The 14,441-nt window shown below is 46.1% G+C and overlaps 1 protein-coding gene and 1 long non-coding RNA gene across 4 annotated transcripts in view; one reads left to right on the forward strand and one right to left on the reverse strand.

Moving 5' to 3' along the window:
• LOC110493888 (solute carrier family 12 member 5) overlaps positions 1 to 6,803 on the reverse strand; it is a 328,213-nt gene extending 321,410 nt beyond the window's left edge. For all 3 annotated transcript variants that reach the window (XM_036949870.2, XM_090205034.1, XM_090205037.1), the window contains exon 1: positions 6,279 to 6,803. In XM_036949870.2, coding sequence (XP_036805765.1) covers positions 6,279 to 6,429 — 151 coding nt within the window. In that variant the 5' untranslated portion in view covers positions 6,430 to 6,803. The remainder of the gene's footprint in view (positions 1 to 6,278) is intronic.
• The window catches only part of LOC149975859 (uncharacterized), a 944,026-nt gene that overhangs the window by 581,762 nt on the left and 347,823 nt on the right, over positions 1 to 14,441 (forward strand). The window lies entirely within an intron of this gene.

Consider the following 14,441-nt stretch of genomic DNA (forward strand, 5'->3'; position numbering starts at 1 on the left):
ATTGAGTGTATGTAAACTTCTGACCCACTGGGAATGTGGTGAAAGAAATAAAAGCTGAAATAAATAATTATCTCTAATATTATTCTGACATTTCACATTCTTAATATAAAGTGGTGATCCTAACAGACCTAAAACAGGGAATTTTTACTAGGATTAAATGTCAGGAATTGTGAAAACTGAGTTTAAATGTATTTGGCTAAGGTGTATGCAAACTTCCGACTTCAACTATACATACACTGTTTTTGGAAAGATGAGGTATCTCAAACTTTGACTGTTACACACTAAAACACCATGGTGAGCGCCAAAACTATTGGGACAGTGACACATTTTGTTGTTTTGCCTCTGTACTCCAGCCCTTTGGATTTGAAAAGATACAAATACTATGAAGTTAAAGTAAAGACTGACAACTTTAATCTGAGGGTATTTTTATCCATATCAGGTGAACCGTTTAGAAATTACAGAATCTTTTCACTTTGCCATTATGTGTAGAGGGATGAGAGAAAAAATCTTATCCATTTTGAATTCAGACTATAACGCAACAAAATGTGGAATAAGTCACGGATCAATGGGTATGAATACTTTCTGAAGGCACTGTATATCCCCTACTATGTAAAATTAGAATGCAAAATGCCTTCTCAGCTTTCAATTTGCTAAATAAATACTGCCGTGTGTATCAATCACTCGCTTGGCCAGAGCCTGCATTTCAAGTAGGATCTAATCTTGCCATCTTTTCATTTTCCTCTGTAAATGAGGAACCTCTTCATAGAGGGACTCCCTTAGTCGTCAGCCAGGAGACACTGTTGGTTCGCAGCCTTATGGATGCTTTTGTCTCGGGATCAACGATAACACGGTTACCATGGCTACAGCACCTTATCATTCTCATATTGCATTACAAATGGTTTAACAGTGAGGAGAAAGATATACATTTTTTCAATTGATGTGTAGTACAGAATCGTCATCTACTTAGTACTATTCATCTGTGATTGGACATACATACGAGGGTAAGCGTGGAACAGACCTTGGAGCTCACTCAGAGGGGGATATTATTCTTACTGAAATGTTGTTTAAAAGGCATTAAACTGATTACCAGACAAGTAATGGATCAAAATCTATTTAAATGTGAAAGAAAGCTTGGCTTCATACAGCTTATCACTTGCTTTATCTTAAGTGTTTTTCTCTTCACTGCAAAACCATTTGTAATGAAATATGAGAATGAAAAGGTGATGTTGCTATGGTAACCATGTTATCGTTGCTTTGAGACAAGAGCCTCCATAAGGCTGTGAACTAGGGGGGTGCCAACATGGCCATACACGTATTTGTAATCGTATCCGTAATTGACAGTTAATAGTCGGATCGAATGATACTCGTGATCGGAAAAACTTTCAGAGGTCAGTTTGCTGTCACTCAGTCAGAATGTGCATTAGCATTTCAACTTTTTTTCCCCTACCCTTGCCCCAATAGTTAGATATGCACATTGATACACTACATGACCAAAAGTATGTGGACACCTGCTCATCGAACATCTCATTCCAAAATCATGGGCATTAATATGGAGTTGATCCACCTTCTGTTTCTACAACAGCCTCCACTCTTCTGGGAAGGCTTTCCACTAGTGGTTGGAACATTGCTACTGGTACTTGCTTCCATTCAGCCACAAGTGCATTAGTGAGGTTGGGCAGTGATGTTGGGCAATTAGGCCTGGCTTGCAGTCGGCATTCCAATTCATCCCAATTGTGTTCGATGGGTTTGCGGTCAGGGCTCTGTGCAGGCCAGTCAAGTTCTTCCACACCGATCTTGACAAACCATTTCTGTATGGACCTTGTTTTGTGCACGGAGGCATTGTCATGCTGAAACAGGAAAGGGCCTTCCCCAAACTGTTGCCACAAAGTTGGAAGCACAGAATCGTCTAGAATGTCATTGTATGCCGTAGCATTAAGATTTCCCTTCACTAGAACTAAGAGGCCTAGCCCGAACCATGAAAAACAGCTCCAGACCATTATTACTACTCCACCAAACTTTACAATTGACACTATGCATTCGGGCAGGTAGCATTCTCCTGGCATCTGCCAAACCCAGATTCGTCCGTCTGTCTGCCAGCTAGTGAAGCGTGATTCATCACTCCAGAGAGCACATTTCCACAGCTCCAGAGTCCAATGGCGGCGAGCTTTACACCACTCCGTCCGACACTTGGCATTGCGCATGGTGATCTTAGGCTTGTGTGCGCCTGCTCGGCCATGGAAACCCATCTCAAGAAGCTCCCAACGAACGGTTCTTGTGCTGACATTGCTTCCAGAGGCAGTTTGGAACTTTGTAGTGAGTTTTGCAACAGAGGACAGACAATTTTTACACTCTACGCTGTCCCATTCTGTGAGCCTGTGTGGCCTACCACTTTGCAGCTAAGCCGTTGTTGCTCCGAGACATTTCTATTTGACAAACTAACTTGTTGGAAAGGTGGCATCCTGTGACGGTGCCACGTTGAAAGTCACTGAGCTCTTCAGTAAGGCCATTCTACTGCCAATTTCTATGGAGATTGCATGACTGTGTGCTCGATTTTATACACCTGTCAGCAACCCGTGTGGCTGAAGTAGCCGAATCCACTAATTTGAAGGGGCATTCACATACTTTTGTGTATATAGTGTAGCTTGATAGCAAACATCCTCGCTGCGTGATTTATCATAGTAGCAGGCACCAGCAATCTAAATCATTAGTCCCAAAACATGCAAGGAAAAGTGGTTGGATGAAATTATGAAGCGACTGGAAGGAGAAATACAGCTTCACTTTATCCAATCGGAGAAGCAGGATCATCTGTCACAGCCGGCCGTGACTGGGAGACCCATGGAGCGGCGCACAATTGGCCCAGCATCGTCCAGGTTAGGGGAGAGATTGGCCGGCAGGGATGTCTTTGTCCTATCTCGCACTAGTGACTCGGCGCATTAGTGCGGCTGGCTTCCGAGTTAAGTGGGCATTGTGTCAAGAAGCAGTGAGGCTTGGTTGGGTTGTGTTTCAGAGGATGCACGGCTCTCGACCTTTGCCTCTCCCCACCCGAAAATAACTTTTTTTTCTGATCATGGATAATTACAAAACATACTTGGATCATAATCGTATCCAGAAAATTGCCCATACATGTTACGATACTCGTTTTGTCCGATTACTCGTGACACCCCTACTGTGAACCCGCCGCGCTTCATGAGGACTAAGCGAGTGCAGGCGCTGGACAAGAGAGAGATTGCAAAATAAATACTGCTGTGTGTATCAAAGTGAAAAATTTGAAGTATTGAGAAGGCATTTTGCATACTAAGTTTACATAGTAGGGGATATACAGTGCCTTCCGAAAGTATTCATACCCCTTGACTTATTCCACATTTTGTTGTGTTACAACCTGATTTCAAAATGGATTAAATACACTACCGTTCAAAAGTTTGGGGTCACTTAGAAATGTATTTTTTTTGTCAATTAAAATAACATCAAATTGATCAGAAATACAGTGTATACATTGTTTATGTTGTAAATGACTATTGTAGCTGGACACAGCAGATGTTTTATGGAATATCTACATTGTTGCTGATAATGGGCCTATGTATGCCAATCACTCCTGTGTTCCAATGGCACGTTGTATTAGTTAATCCAAATTTATAATTTTAAAAGGCTAATTGATCATTAGAAAATCCTGTTAGCACAGCTGAAAGCTGTTGTCTTGATTAAAGAAGCAATAAACTAGCATACTTTAGACTAGTTCAGTCTCTGGGCATCAGCATTTGTGGGTTTGATTACAGGCTCAAAATGGCCAGAAACAAAGACCTTTCTTCTGAAACTCGTCAGTCTATTCTTGTTCTGAGAAAGTAAGGCTATTCCATGCGAAAAATTGCCAAGAAACGAAAGATCTCGTACCACCTTGTGTACTTATCCCTTCACAAAACAGAGCAAACTGGCTCTAACCATAATAGAAAGAGGAGTGGGAGGCCCCGGTGCACAACTGAGCAAGAAGACAAGTACATTGGAGTGTCTAGTTTGAGAAACAGATGCCTCACAAGTACTCAACTGGCAGCGTCATTAAATAGTACCCACAAAACACCAGTCTCAACGTCAACCATGAAGAGGCGACTTCGGGATGCTTCTAGGCAGTTGTCGCAGTGACATCATAAACATTCTATTGAAATAGTTACTTCCATAGTGTAGTCTTTTGTTTAGACATGTAGCTAGCTAGCTAAAGAATGAACCATAATCCCAACTCATAATGTTTCTACCCTGCATGAATCGGCAGGTAGCTAACCAACCAGGTTCAATGTTAGCTAGCTAACATTAGGCTATAACTAGCAATGCAAATGGATCTGAGATATGAATAATATTACTACATATCATACACGTAACGTTAGCTCGCTACCCAGCCAGCTAACATTAGCTAGCTAGCTAACAGTACACTTTAACTTGAAATGAAACGAGACCTCCTGACAAAGTCAGAAATGTCAGAAAGTCAGAAATGTGTAATATCTGAAAATGTAGCTAGCTAGACTATCTTACCTGTGTATACATGGACGGACGCTTCTCCCTCTCTGTCACAGATGCCATGGTTGCCCTTAGTTTGAAGATGTAATCCGGAGACAGGTGTTTTGTACAACAGCCTTGTGTGTTCCATTTTTGACTCTGTCTGAATATTTGCAATCAAACACCAGAATTTCCTCCTTCTCCTTAGCTATCATACTCTAATACTCTTTCAAAACTCGGTCCTCCAGAAAGTGAAGAGCAACACTTATGCAGTTCTACTACATGATATCTTAAAAAATAAAAAATAAATGTTAGAAAGGATTACACATACTGACCATCTCATGTTATAGACAGAAGCGTTCTACATGGCAGACCAATCTGAACTCATCTCTCGGCATGTCCAGCCCACTCATTATCTCAGCCAATCATGGCTAGCGGGAGGTTGCTGCCTTTTTTCCGTGGCTAAACCAACTAGGCTGGTAATTTAACAATTGTATTCGTATTTTATTATTAAGGCACATGAAAGTTCACATGTTCAAGAAGGCATTTGCCAAAAAAACTTTTTTTTTCTTTTTTTTTTTAAAGATTACGTTCACGTCATCACTCCTGTGAAGTAGTGACGTGCGACATACGCCTAGTTTCCTGAAACGAGTCACAAATGGCAGCATGATTCAATACTTGTTGAATTTTTATGCAGTAAGCAGACCTATATTTGTTTGCCTACTGCCTGCATACAGGAGGGTTTTAATATTAAAACTGGAAGAATAAATCAGTAGGGGACATTCTACCTACCACTTGTAGAGTACTCAAAACCATTCTAAACCATGTTAAGATTCATTAAGTACAGGAAAAAGGTATGTTATGCCACGCACACACACACACACACTGCATTCATACTGCAATGCAGATCTGATTGAATTCACCCTTGGGAAGTGATGAATGAGCAATCAAAATCGAATTTGAAAAAGTGCAATCTATGTGTATCTTTAGTGTTTACCCTGAACCAGCCCTTAAAGTATGTATGACGACTATTGGTCTGTTCGGAAATAATTTATATGAACTGAACTGTACAGGACCTGAAAACAACTGTAAACTATAGCATGGTGCCTCTGGTAATGGTGAACTGCTAGAATCCTTAATGGATAATGTTCAAATTATGTTGTAAAATTGACTACCATCAACAGATATTTGAAAACAAAGGGTTTACTCATTTCAACTTGAGGGAATGGGTTTGTATGGTAATGGAAGGAGATCATTGCAATGCTTGGAATTACCATCCACCTGTCATGCACCCAGACAATCTCAGTAAGATTAACGCACACTCATTGAGTCTCAGCAAGTAACATACCATGCTTGTCTAGCTGCATGGTTTAGCTGCTGTGACTCAACATTCTAAGACACCATAGTTTCAAACCAAAAGCACAATATTGCAACTAATCATTAATGTGCAACAAACAGTTCCATAATAATGCATGTAAATGATGTTATTGGGGCAGTTATTTGCTATAAAAAAAACATTTGTCTGTTTTCTCTGTCATTTCAATTAACTTAAAAACAAAAATATGTATATAGAAAATGCCATTAGGTTGACATTTTGCGCAATGCACCTGTGGCTTTATACCCTATTGAAATAATGGATGCAAATAGGACATTGTTGACCGTGTGCCCCTGCGGTCATTTACAATTCAAGTCACACACAGACATCTGTTCACAGACACTATGGTGGCACCCAGCAAACCACCAAGAGTCCAGGCATTACCATGTAGCATACAATACAGTAGCAGCGCGCATCCTACCTTCCACGACCACCACCTCCGTATTGAAAGACACCTCTTTATTTGAATAGCTCGGCGTGGGTTCATCTCCCTCGAACAGTTGGTTCACCTCGCCCTGGATGTCTGACATGTCGCTCTTGGAAAAGGCTGTCACTGTAAACCTCTGGCTCATGGTGTCGTCGGCAGTACCTCACAACGTTGAGACAAGCTGCGGGTCTCCTACCTTGGCGGCGACACGGTGGAGGAATTCACCAAGGATGCAGATGCAGACAGACACTCCTGTCAGCTATTAAGAGGGCTGTTCACCGACTCAAGTGATTGTCCTTGGTATTATTGACCAGCAACAACAAGTTTCCCTCTGTCTTGTATTTGGAAACTGCGGCGTTTTGTTCGTTGATATGAGATATTGAATGATGAGAATGCTATCACGTCAACCGGTGTCTGGAAACGATTACGCATACGGATCCTAGAGGCGGTGGATCATCAGCAAAGATGTAGGATAGACAGTAGCCTAAAGCCCGACAGATGGCGATATTGAGTCGTTCCAAAGGCATCCTGTGCAGCCGGCAATACACTCGCCCTCTGAGCACCGGGCCAAACCAAAACCATAATTGGAGGCGGGGGGATCCAATCATACAACTAGGCTAGAGTAGTACTACATAGTATAAAGCCAGTAGCTACGGTGGGAAAATAATTTCCAATCCATCAATTTCATCATGATATGTTATTCAGGAAGTCAAATTGGTCTCTCTAAATGGAAATGATGTTCCGGAACTGGTCCACGGGGGCCTTGGATTGTGAAGGGGAAAAACAATTGCGCAAGGCGTGTAAGGAGAACTGAGCAATAGCTCATCTCTCTCTCTTTCTCTCTCTCTCTCTCTCTCTCTCTCTCTATTCTGAACAAACCCTTAATTCTGTTAGCTAACGTGTAACAAATAAAGAAGAACAGGGACATTTAACATGGTAAATTCATAAGCACATATAAGAATTGTATAGAAAATGATATTTTTCAAATGGAGAAAGTTGTTGTGAAGTGACAATCTGTGCATCTTGAGTGTCAGTATAATTTCTTAAAACAAGTGATAATTGGTAATGGTTATATTGGGCTCATTCTTGAGAGTTCCAGAGTTCAAAGACAACTTTGGTAGTATTAGAAATTTAGAAACAACTGGTTTCTAGTAGGCTACATAATTAGAGAAGGGCTGTTTCTCTGAACCTCAGGCAAAAGGCTCAAGCAAGTCTGTTTCTCTCCCCAGTCAGAGGCTGAGCAACCTATCCTCCTTATTTGTGTTTAGAAAACACATGTGAAGGCCACAATTGTGGCATTAAAACACTCCTCATGTTTATGCAACCTAATAAATCACACTAAGAATACTTCCACAACCACGTAATATTTTGATTCAATTGATAAAATCTGCAAAATAAATTGTCCCACCCTAGTCTTTATTGATAGAGATGTATGTGACATTGCACAGCAGTAAACTTGTTAATTTGTCCTTTATACATTGTTTGTTATTGATTTCAATATGGAAAGGAAACCAGGTACTGGTGTTTGTATGTTTCTTGATGAGTAAAATGTATATTTTTGTGTAACATTAGTAGCAGTTCTTTCAATTGGGGGAGGTGGGGAGGGAGGTGGACATAGGATGTTCCCCGGTGATGAAAAGGGGCCATTACTGAAAGAGTTTGGGAATTACTGATCTAGCAAATTATTAGCAAAAATACAGATGGGCAACCCCATGCTTTAGCCACTACGCTGCATCAGTTGGGCTACAGGTGATAATGCTTATTACTAAATAACACACCAGCCTGATAATATGGACCAATACAGTGCCTTGCGAAAGTATTCGGCCCCCTTGAACTTTGCGACCTTTTGCCACATTTCAGGCTTCAAACATAAAGATATAAAACTGTATTTTTTTGTGAAGAATCAACAACAAGTGGGACACAATCATGAAGTGGAACGACATTTATTGGATATTTCTTTTTTAACAAATCAAAAACTGAAAAATTGGGCGTGCAAAATTATTCAGCCCCTTTACTTTCAGTGCAGCAAACTCTCTCCAGAAGTTCAGTGAGGATCTCTGAATGATCCAATGTTGACCTAAATGACTAATGATGATAAATACAATCCACCTGTGTGTGATCAAGTCTCCGTATAAATGCACCTGCACTGTGATAGTCTCAGAGGTCCGTTAAAAGCGCAGAGTGCATCATGAAGAACAAGGAACACACCAGGCAGGTCCGAGATACTGTTGTGAAGAAGTTTAAAGCCGGATTTGGATACAAAAAGATTTCCCAAGCTTTAAACATCACAAGGAGCACTGTGCAAGCGATAATATTGAAATGGAAGGAGTATCAGACCACTGCAAATCTACCAAGACCTGGCCGTCCCTCTAAACTTTCAGTTCATACAAGGAGAAGACTGATCAGAGATGCAGCCAAGTGTCACGTTCTGACCTCTATTTCTGTTGTTTTGTATTTATTTAGTATGGTCAGGGCGTGAGTTGGGTGGGCAGTCTATGTTTGTTTTTCTGTGTTTTGGGGCATTTCTATGTTTTCGGCCTAGTATGGTTCTCAATCAGAGGCAGGTGTCATTAGTTGTCTCTGATTGAGAACCATACTTAGGTAGCCTGGGTTTCACTGTGTGTTTGGGGGTGATTGTTCCTGTCACTGTGTTTGGTGTCACAGGATAGGACTGTTTTGCGTTTTCACATTTCTTGTTTTTGTTAGTTTGTTCATGTGTAGCGATTTATTAAAACATGAATAACCACCACGCTGCGCTTTGGTCCGCTTCTCTTCCTCCTACAGACGAACGCCCTTACAGAATCACCCACCGCAACAGGACCATGCGGCGTGGTAACGGGCAACAGCGGCACAAGGAGGAATGGACTTGGGATGATGTGTTGGACGGCAAGGGTTGCTACACATGGGAGGAGATCCTGGCGGGAAAGGATCGCCTTCCATGGGAACAGGTGGAGGCAGCGAGGAGAGCAGAGGCAGCCGGAGAGAGGAGCCGGCGATATGAGGGAACACGGTTGGCAAGGAAGCCCGGGAGTCAGCCCCAAAAATTTCTTGGGGGGGGGCTAACAGGGAGTATGGCTACGCCAGGTAGGAGACCTGAGCCAACTTCCTGTGGTTACCGGGGGGCTAGAGAGACCGGGCAGGCACCGTGTTATGCTGTGGAGCGCACGGTGTCCCCAGTGCGGGTGCACAGCCCGGTGCGGTACATTCCAGCTCCGCGTATCGGCCGGGCTAGAGTGGGCATCGAGCCAAGTGCCATGAAGCCGGCTCTACGCATCTGGTCTCCAGTGCGTCTCCTTGGGCCGGCTTACATGGCACCAGCCTTGCGCACGGTGTCCCCGGTTCGCCTGCATAGCCCAGTGCGGGCTATTCCACCTCGCCGCACTGGCAGGGCGACCGGGACCATCCAACCGGGTAAGGTTGGGCAGGCTCGGTGCTCAAGAGCTCCAGTGCGCCTGCACGGCCCGGTCTATCCGTCACCACCTCCACGCACCAGCCCTCCGGTGGCAGCTCCCCGTACCAGGCTGTCTCTCCGGCCCATCCTTGCAGGGGCTCTCTCCTCTCCAGCGCTGCCGGAGTCTCCCGCCTCTCCGGCGCTACCAGAGCCTTCCTCCTCTCCAGCGCTGCCGGAGCCTCCCGCCTGTCCGGCGCCTCTGCCGGAGCCTCTCGCCTGTCCGGCGCCGCTGCCGGAGCCTCCCGCCTGTCCGGCGCCTCTGCCGGAGCCTCCCGCCTGTCCGGCGCCTCTGCCGGAGCCTCCCGCCTGTCCGGCGCCTCTGCCGGAGCCTCCCGCCTGTCCGGCGCCTCTGCCGGAGCCTCCCGCCTGTCCGGCGCCGCTGCCGGAGCCTCCCGCCTGTCCGGCGCCGCTGCCGGAGCCTCCCGCCTGTCCGGCGCCGCTGCCGGAGCCTCCCGCCTGTCCGGCGCCGCTGCCGGAGCCTCCCGCCTGTCCGGCGCCGCTGCCGGAGCCTCCCGCCTGTCCGGCGCCGCTGCCGGAGTCTCCCGCCTCTCCGGCGCTACCAGGGCCTTCCTTTTCTCCAGCGTTGCCGGAGCTTCCCGTCTGCCCAGCGCCAGCTGAGCTTCCCGTCTGCCCAGCGCCAGCTGAGCTTCCCGTCTGCCCAGCACCAGCTGAGCCTCCCGTCTGCCCAGCGCCGCCAACGCCGCCCGTCTGCCCAGCGCCGCCAACGCCGCCCGTCTGCCCAGCGCCGCCAGTGCCGCCCGTCTGCCCAGCGCCGCCAGTGCCGCCCGTCTGCCAGGAGCCGCCAGTGCCGCCCGTCTGCCAGGGGCCGCCAGTGCCGCCCGTCTGCCAGGGGCCGCCAGTGCCGCCCGTCAGCCAGGGGCCGCCAGTGCCGCCCGTCAGCCAGGGGCCGCCAGTGCCGCCAGTCAGCCAGGGGCCGCCAGTGCCGCCAGTCAGCCAGGGGCCGCCAGTGCCGCCAGTCAGCCAGGGGCCGCCAGTGCCGCCAGTCAGCCAGGGGCCGCCAGTGCCGCCAGTCAGCCAGGGGCCGCCAGTGCCGCCAGTCAGCCAGGGGCCGCCAGTGCCGCCAGTCAGCCAGGGGCCGCCAGTGCCGCCAGTCAGCCAGGGGCCGCCAGTCAGCCAGGGGCCGCCAGTAAGCCAGGGGCCGCCAGTGCCGCCAGTAAGCCAGGGGCCGCCAGTGCCGCCAGTAAGCCAGGGGCCGCCAGTGCCGTCAGTCAGCCAGGGGCCGCCCGAGCAGCTGCCCCTCTGTCCAGAGCAGCTGTCGCCCCTCTGTCCCAAGCTGCTGCCGCCCCTCTGTCCCGAGCAGCTGTCCCTCTGTCCCGAGCAGCTGTCCCTCTGTCCCGAGCAGCTGCCCCTCTGTCCCGAGCAGCTGTCCCTCTGTCCCGAGCAGCTGTCCCTCTGTCCCGAGCAGCTGCCCCTCTGTCCCGAGCAGCTGCCGCCCCTCTGTCCCGAGCTGCTATCGCCCCTCTGTCCCGAACTGCTATCGCCCCTCTGTCCCGAGCTGCTATCGCCCCTCTGTCCCGAGCAGCTGTCCCTCTGTCCCGAGCAGCTGCTTCACCTCTGTCCCGAGCTGCCCCTCTGTCCCGAGCAGCCCCTCTGTCCAGTGGGGTCATTGAGAGGGGTGGTCATGGTGAGTAAGCCAGGGAGGCGGACAATAAGGCGGACTAAGACAATGGTGAAGTGGGGTCCGCGTCCCGCGCCAGAGCCGCCACCGCGGACAGACGCCCACCCAGACCCTCCCCTATAGGTCAAGGTTTTGCGGCCGGAGTCCGCACCTTTGGGGGGGGGTACTGTCACGTTCTGACCTCTATTTCTGTTGTTTTGTATTTATTTAGTATGGTCAGGGCGTGAGTTGGGTGGGCAGTCTGTTTGTTTTTCTGTGTTTTGGGGCATTTCTATGTTTTCGGCCTAGTATGGTTCTCAATCAGAGGCAGGTGTCATTAGTTGTCTCTGATTGAGAACCATACTTAGGTAGCCTGGGTTTCACTGTGTGTTTGGGGGTGATTGTTCCTGTCACTGTGTTTGGTGTCACAGGATAGGACTGTTTTGCGTTTTCACATTTCTTGTTTTTGTTAGTTTGTTCATGTGTAGCGATTTATTAAAACATGAATAACCACCACGCTGCGCTTTGGTCCGCTTCTCTTCCTCCTACAGACGAACGCCCTTACACCAAGAGGCCCATGATCACTCTGGATGAACTGCAGAGATCTACAGCTGAGGTGGGAGACTCTGTCCATAGGACAACAATCAGTCGTATATTGCACAAATCTGGCCTTTATGGAAGAGTGGCAAGAAGAAAGCCATTTCTTAAAGATATCCATAAAAAGTGTTGTTTAAAGTTTGCCACAAGCCACCTGGGAGACACACCAAACATGTGGAAGAAGGTGCTCTGGTCAGATGAAACTAAAATTGAACTTTTTGGCAACAATGCAAAACGTTATGTTTGACGTAAAAGCAACACAGCTCATCAGCATGAACACACCATCCCCACTGTCAAACATGGTGGTGGCAGCATCATGGTTTGGGCCTGCTTTTCTTCAGCAGGGACAGGGAAGATGGTTAAAATTGATGGGAAGATGGATGGAGCCAAATACAGGACCATTCTGGAAGAAAACCTGATGGAGTCTGCAAAAGACCTGAGACTGGGACGGAGATTTGTCTTCCAACAAGACGATGATCCAAAACATAAAGCAAAATCTACAATGGAATGGTTCAAAAATAAACATATCCAGGTGTTAGAATGGCCAAGTCAAAGTCCAGACCTGAATCCAATCGAGAATCTGTGGAAAGAACTGAAAACTGCTGTTCACAAATGCTCTCCATCCAACCTCACTGAGCTCGAGCTGTTTTGCAAGGAGGAATGGGAAAAAATTTCAGTCTCTCGATGTGCAAAACTGATAGAGACATACCCCAAGCGACTTACAGCTGTAATCGCAGCAAAAGGTGGCGCTACAAATTATTAACTTAAGGGGGCTGAATAATTTAGCACGCCCAATTTTTCAGTTTTTGATTTGTTCAAAAAGTTTGAAATATCCAATAAATGTCGTTCCACTTCATGATTGTGTCCCACTTGTTGTTGATTCTTCACAAAAAAATACAGTTTTATATCTTTATGTTTGAAGCCTGAAATGTGGCAAAAGGTCGCAAAGTTCAAGGGGGCCGAATACTTTCCCAAGGCACTGTATGTTAGGCTCATTTCTAAAAGGGAAAATTATATTTGAATGCTGTCACCATTTTATTTTAATTAATTTTGGCGTAAGGGCTGATTTCAGTACAACAAAAAAAACGTAATGTAAAATTAAACGAAAATGCTGCTTTCCTGAACGACCCTTTGAAAAACAGGGAAGGGCTCGGTTGTGGGTTGAAAATGCACCGCTGCACTTCAAATATGTCACCCATTGCCTCAAGCCACACCCCACCAAACGGAGCAAATGTACAGCAGGCTACCTCAAAATCTGTTCAAGAACATTGAAGAACGTTTTAGGGAAATGTGTCATTCAGTACAAGGCGTTACTCAGCGTAGCAAGCATTTAATTTGAATTTAACTGAACACACCCCAGAACTAACTTTCTCACAGTTGTTCTACAAAGAAATACCAAGCGTTGTTCCTTTCTGAACTGTTAGAGTTAGACCAAAAGTTTAAAGTAATACAACAATCATTAGTATTTCAGTTGTTATCAGGAAAGTTTGGTATGTATTTTCCATTCAAAATTCCCCAGAAACCACATATACATTTCCTATATTAAAAAAATGTTATCTTCTGAAGTCCTGGGGAGGGTGTTGACCCCGGAACCCTTTGAACCTGACCCCACAATGTGCAACACAAAGTTACGTCCTTGGGTTCGTACATAAAACATTCTTCATTCCGCCTGCAAAGGTGTTAATCTTGCCCCACGTTCAGCCAGGAGTAACTTAATGTAGCATGAGTGAAACTAGATCCCACACATTGTGGTTTTGACGAGAATAAAAAAAACTGTTGGGGGAGGTTCTCTTATTCCATTTACTCTGAAAACCGGAATACCCGTTTGTTGACGACCCTGCTTAGGCTAGGCCAGGGATAAACAAGACTGCTGCAACCTGATTGGTTGAACGCAACACCTGGGACTAGCATTCTTAGGTATTAGACATTAGGGCCAAAGCCACATATGAGGACACTGAGGTCGGGACATCTGTCATTTTTTTGTTATTATTTTATATTTTGGGGATACTCAGGCAGGGTCTCAACTTGTTAGAATACACAGGGTTGCAACTTCGAAACTTGGTTGTGCATCAGTAGTTTTCCTTTTGTTATACGCCACTCGATCACTGACAGTCACTAAATTAGCCCATGTCAGTAAAAAAATGTAAATTGGTCAATTATTCTAGTTAGTCTAGCTAGCTGTCTAAACTTGCAGTAATCATGGCCGAATTAACGACACACACTCAGGGGCCCTGACCTCCAGGGGGCTCTCACTAAGATATCATATTAATATGGCATAAGTCATGGCAAAATGTGTAGAATTTCAGGAAATTAGCTTTTAAAACTGCAAAAATGTCTCCCCACCCCATGGCAAAATGTTTAAATTACAGGAAATGTACTGTACAACTGCAACAACAACAAACAGTTCCTTTTATTGCCTTTTATTAATAAGATACTTAATCTGCTAACAGATCCCTCTATACTTATTACCCTAACTCTTTTCACACACCAA

Source organism: Oncorhynchus mykiss, chromosome 17, assembly GCF_057628025.1.
Source record: "Oncorhynchus mykiss isolate SJ-2025 chromosome 17, ASM5762802v1, whole genome shotgun sequence".
Taxonomy (NCBI): Eukaryota; Metazoa; Chordata; class Actinopteri; order Salmoniformes; family Salmonidae; genus Oncorhynchus; species Oncorhynchus mykiss.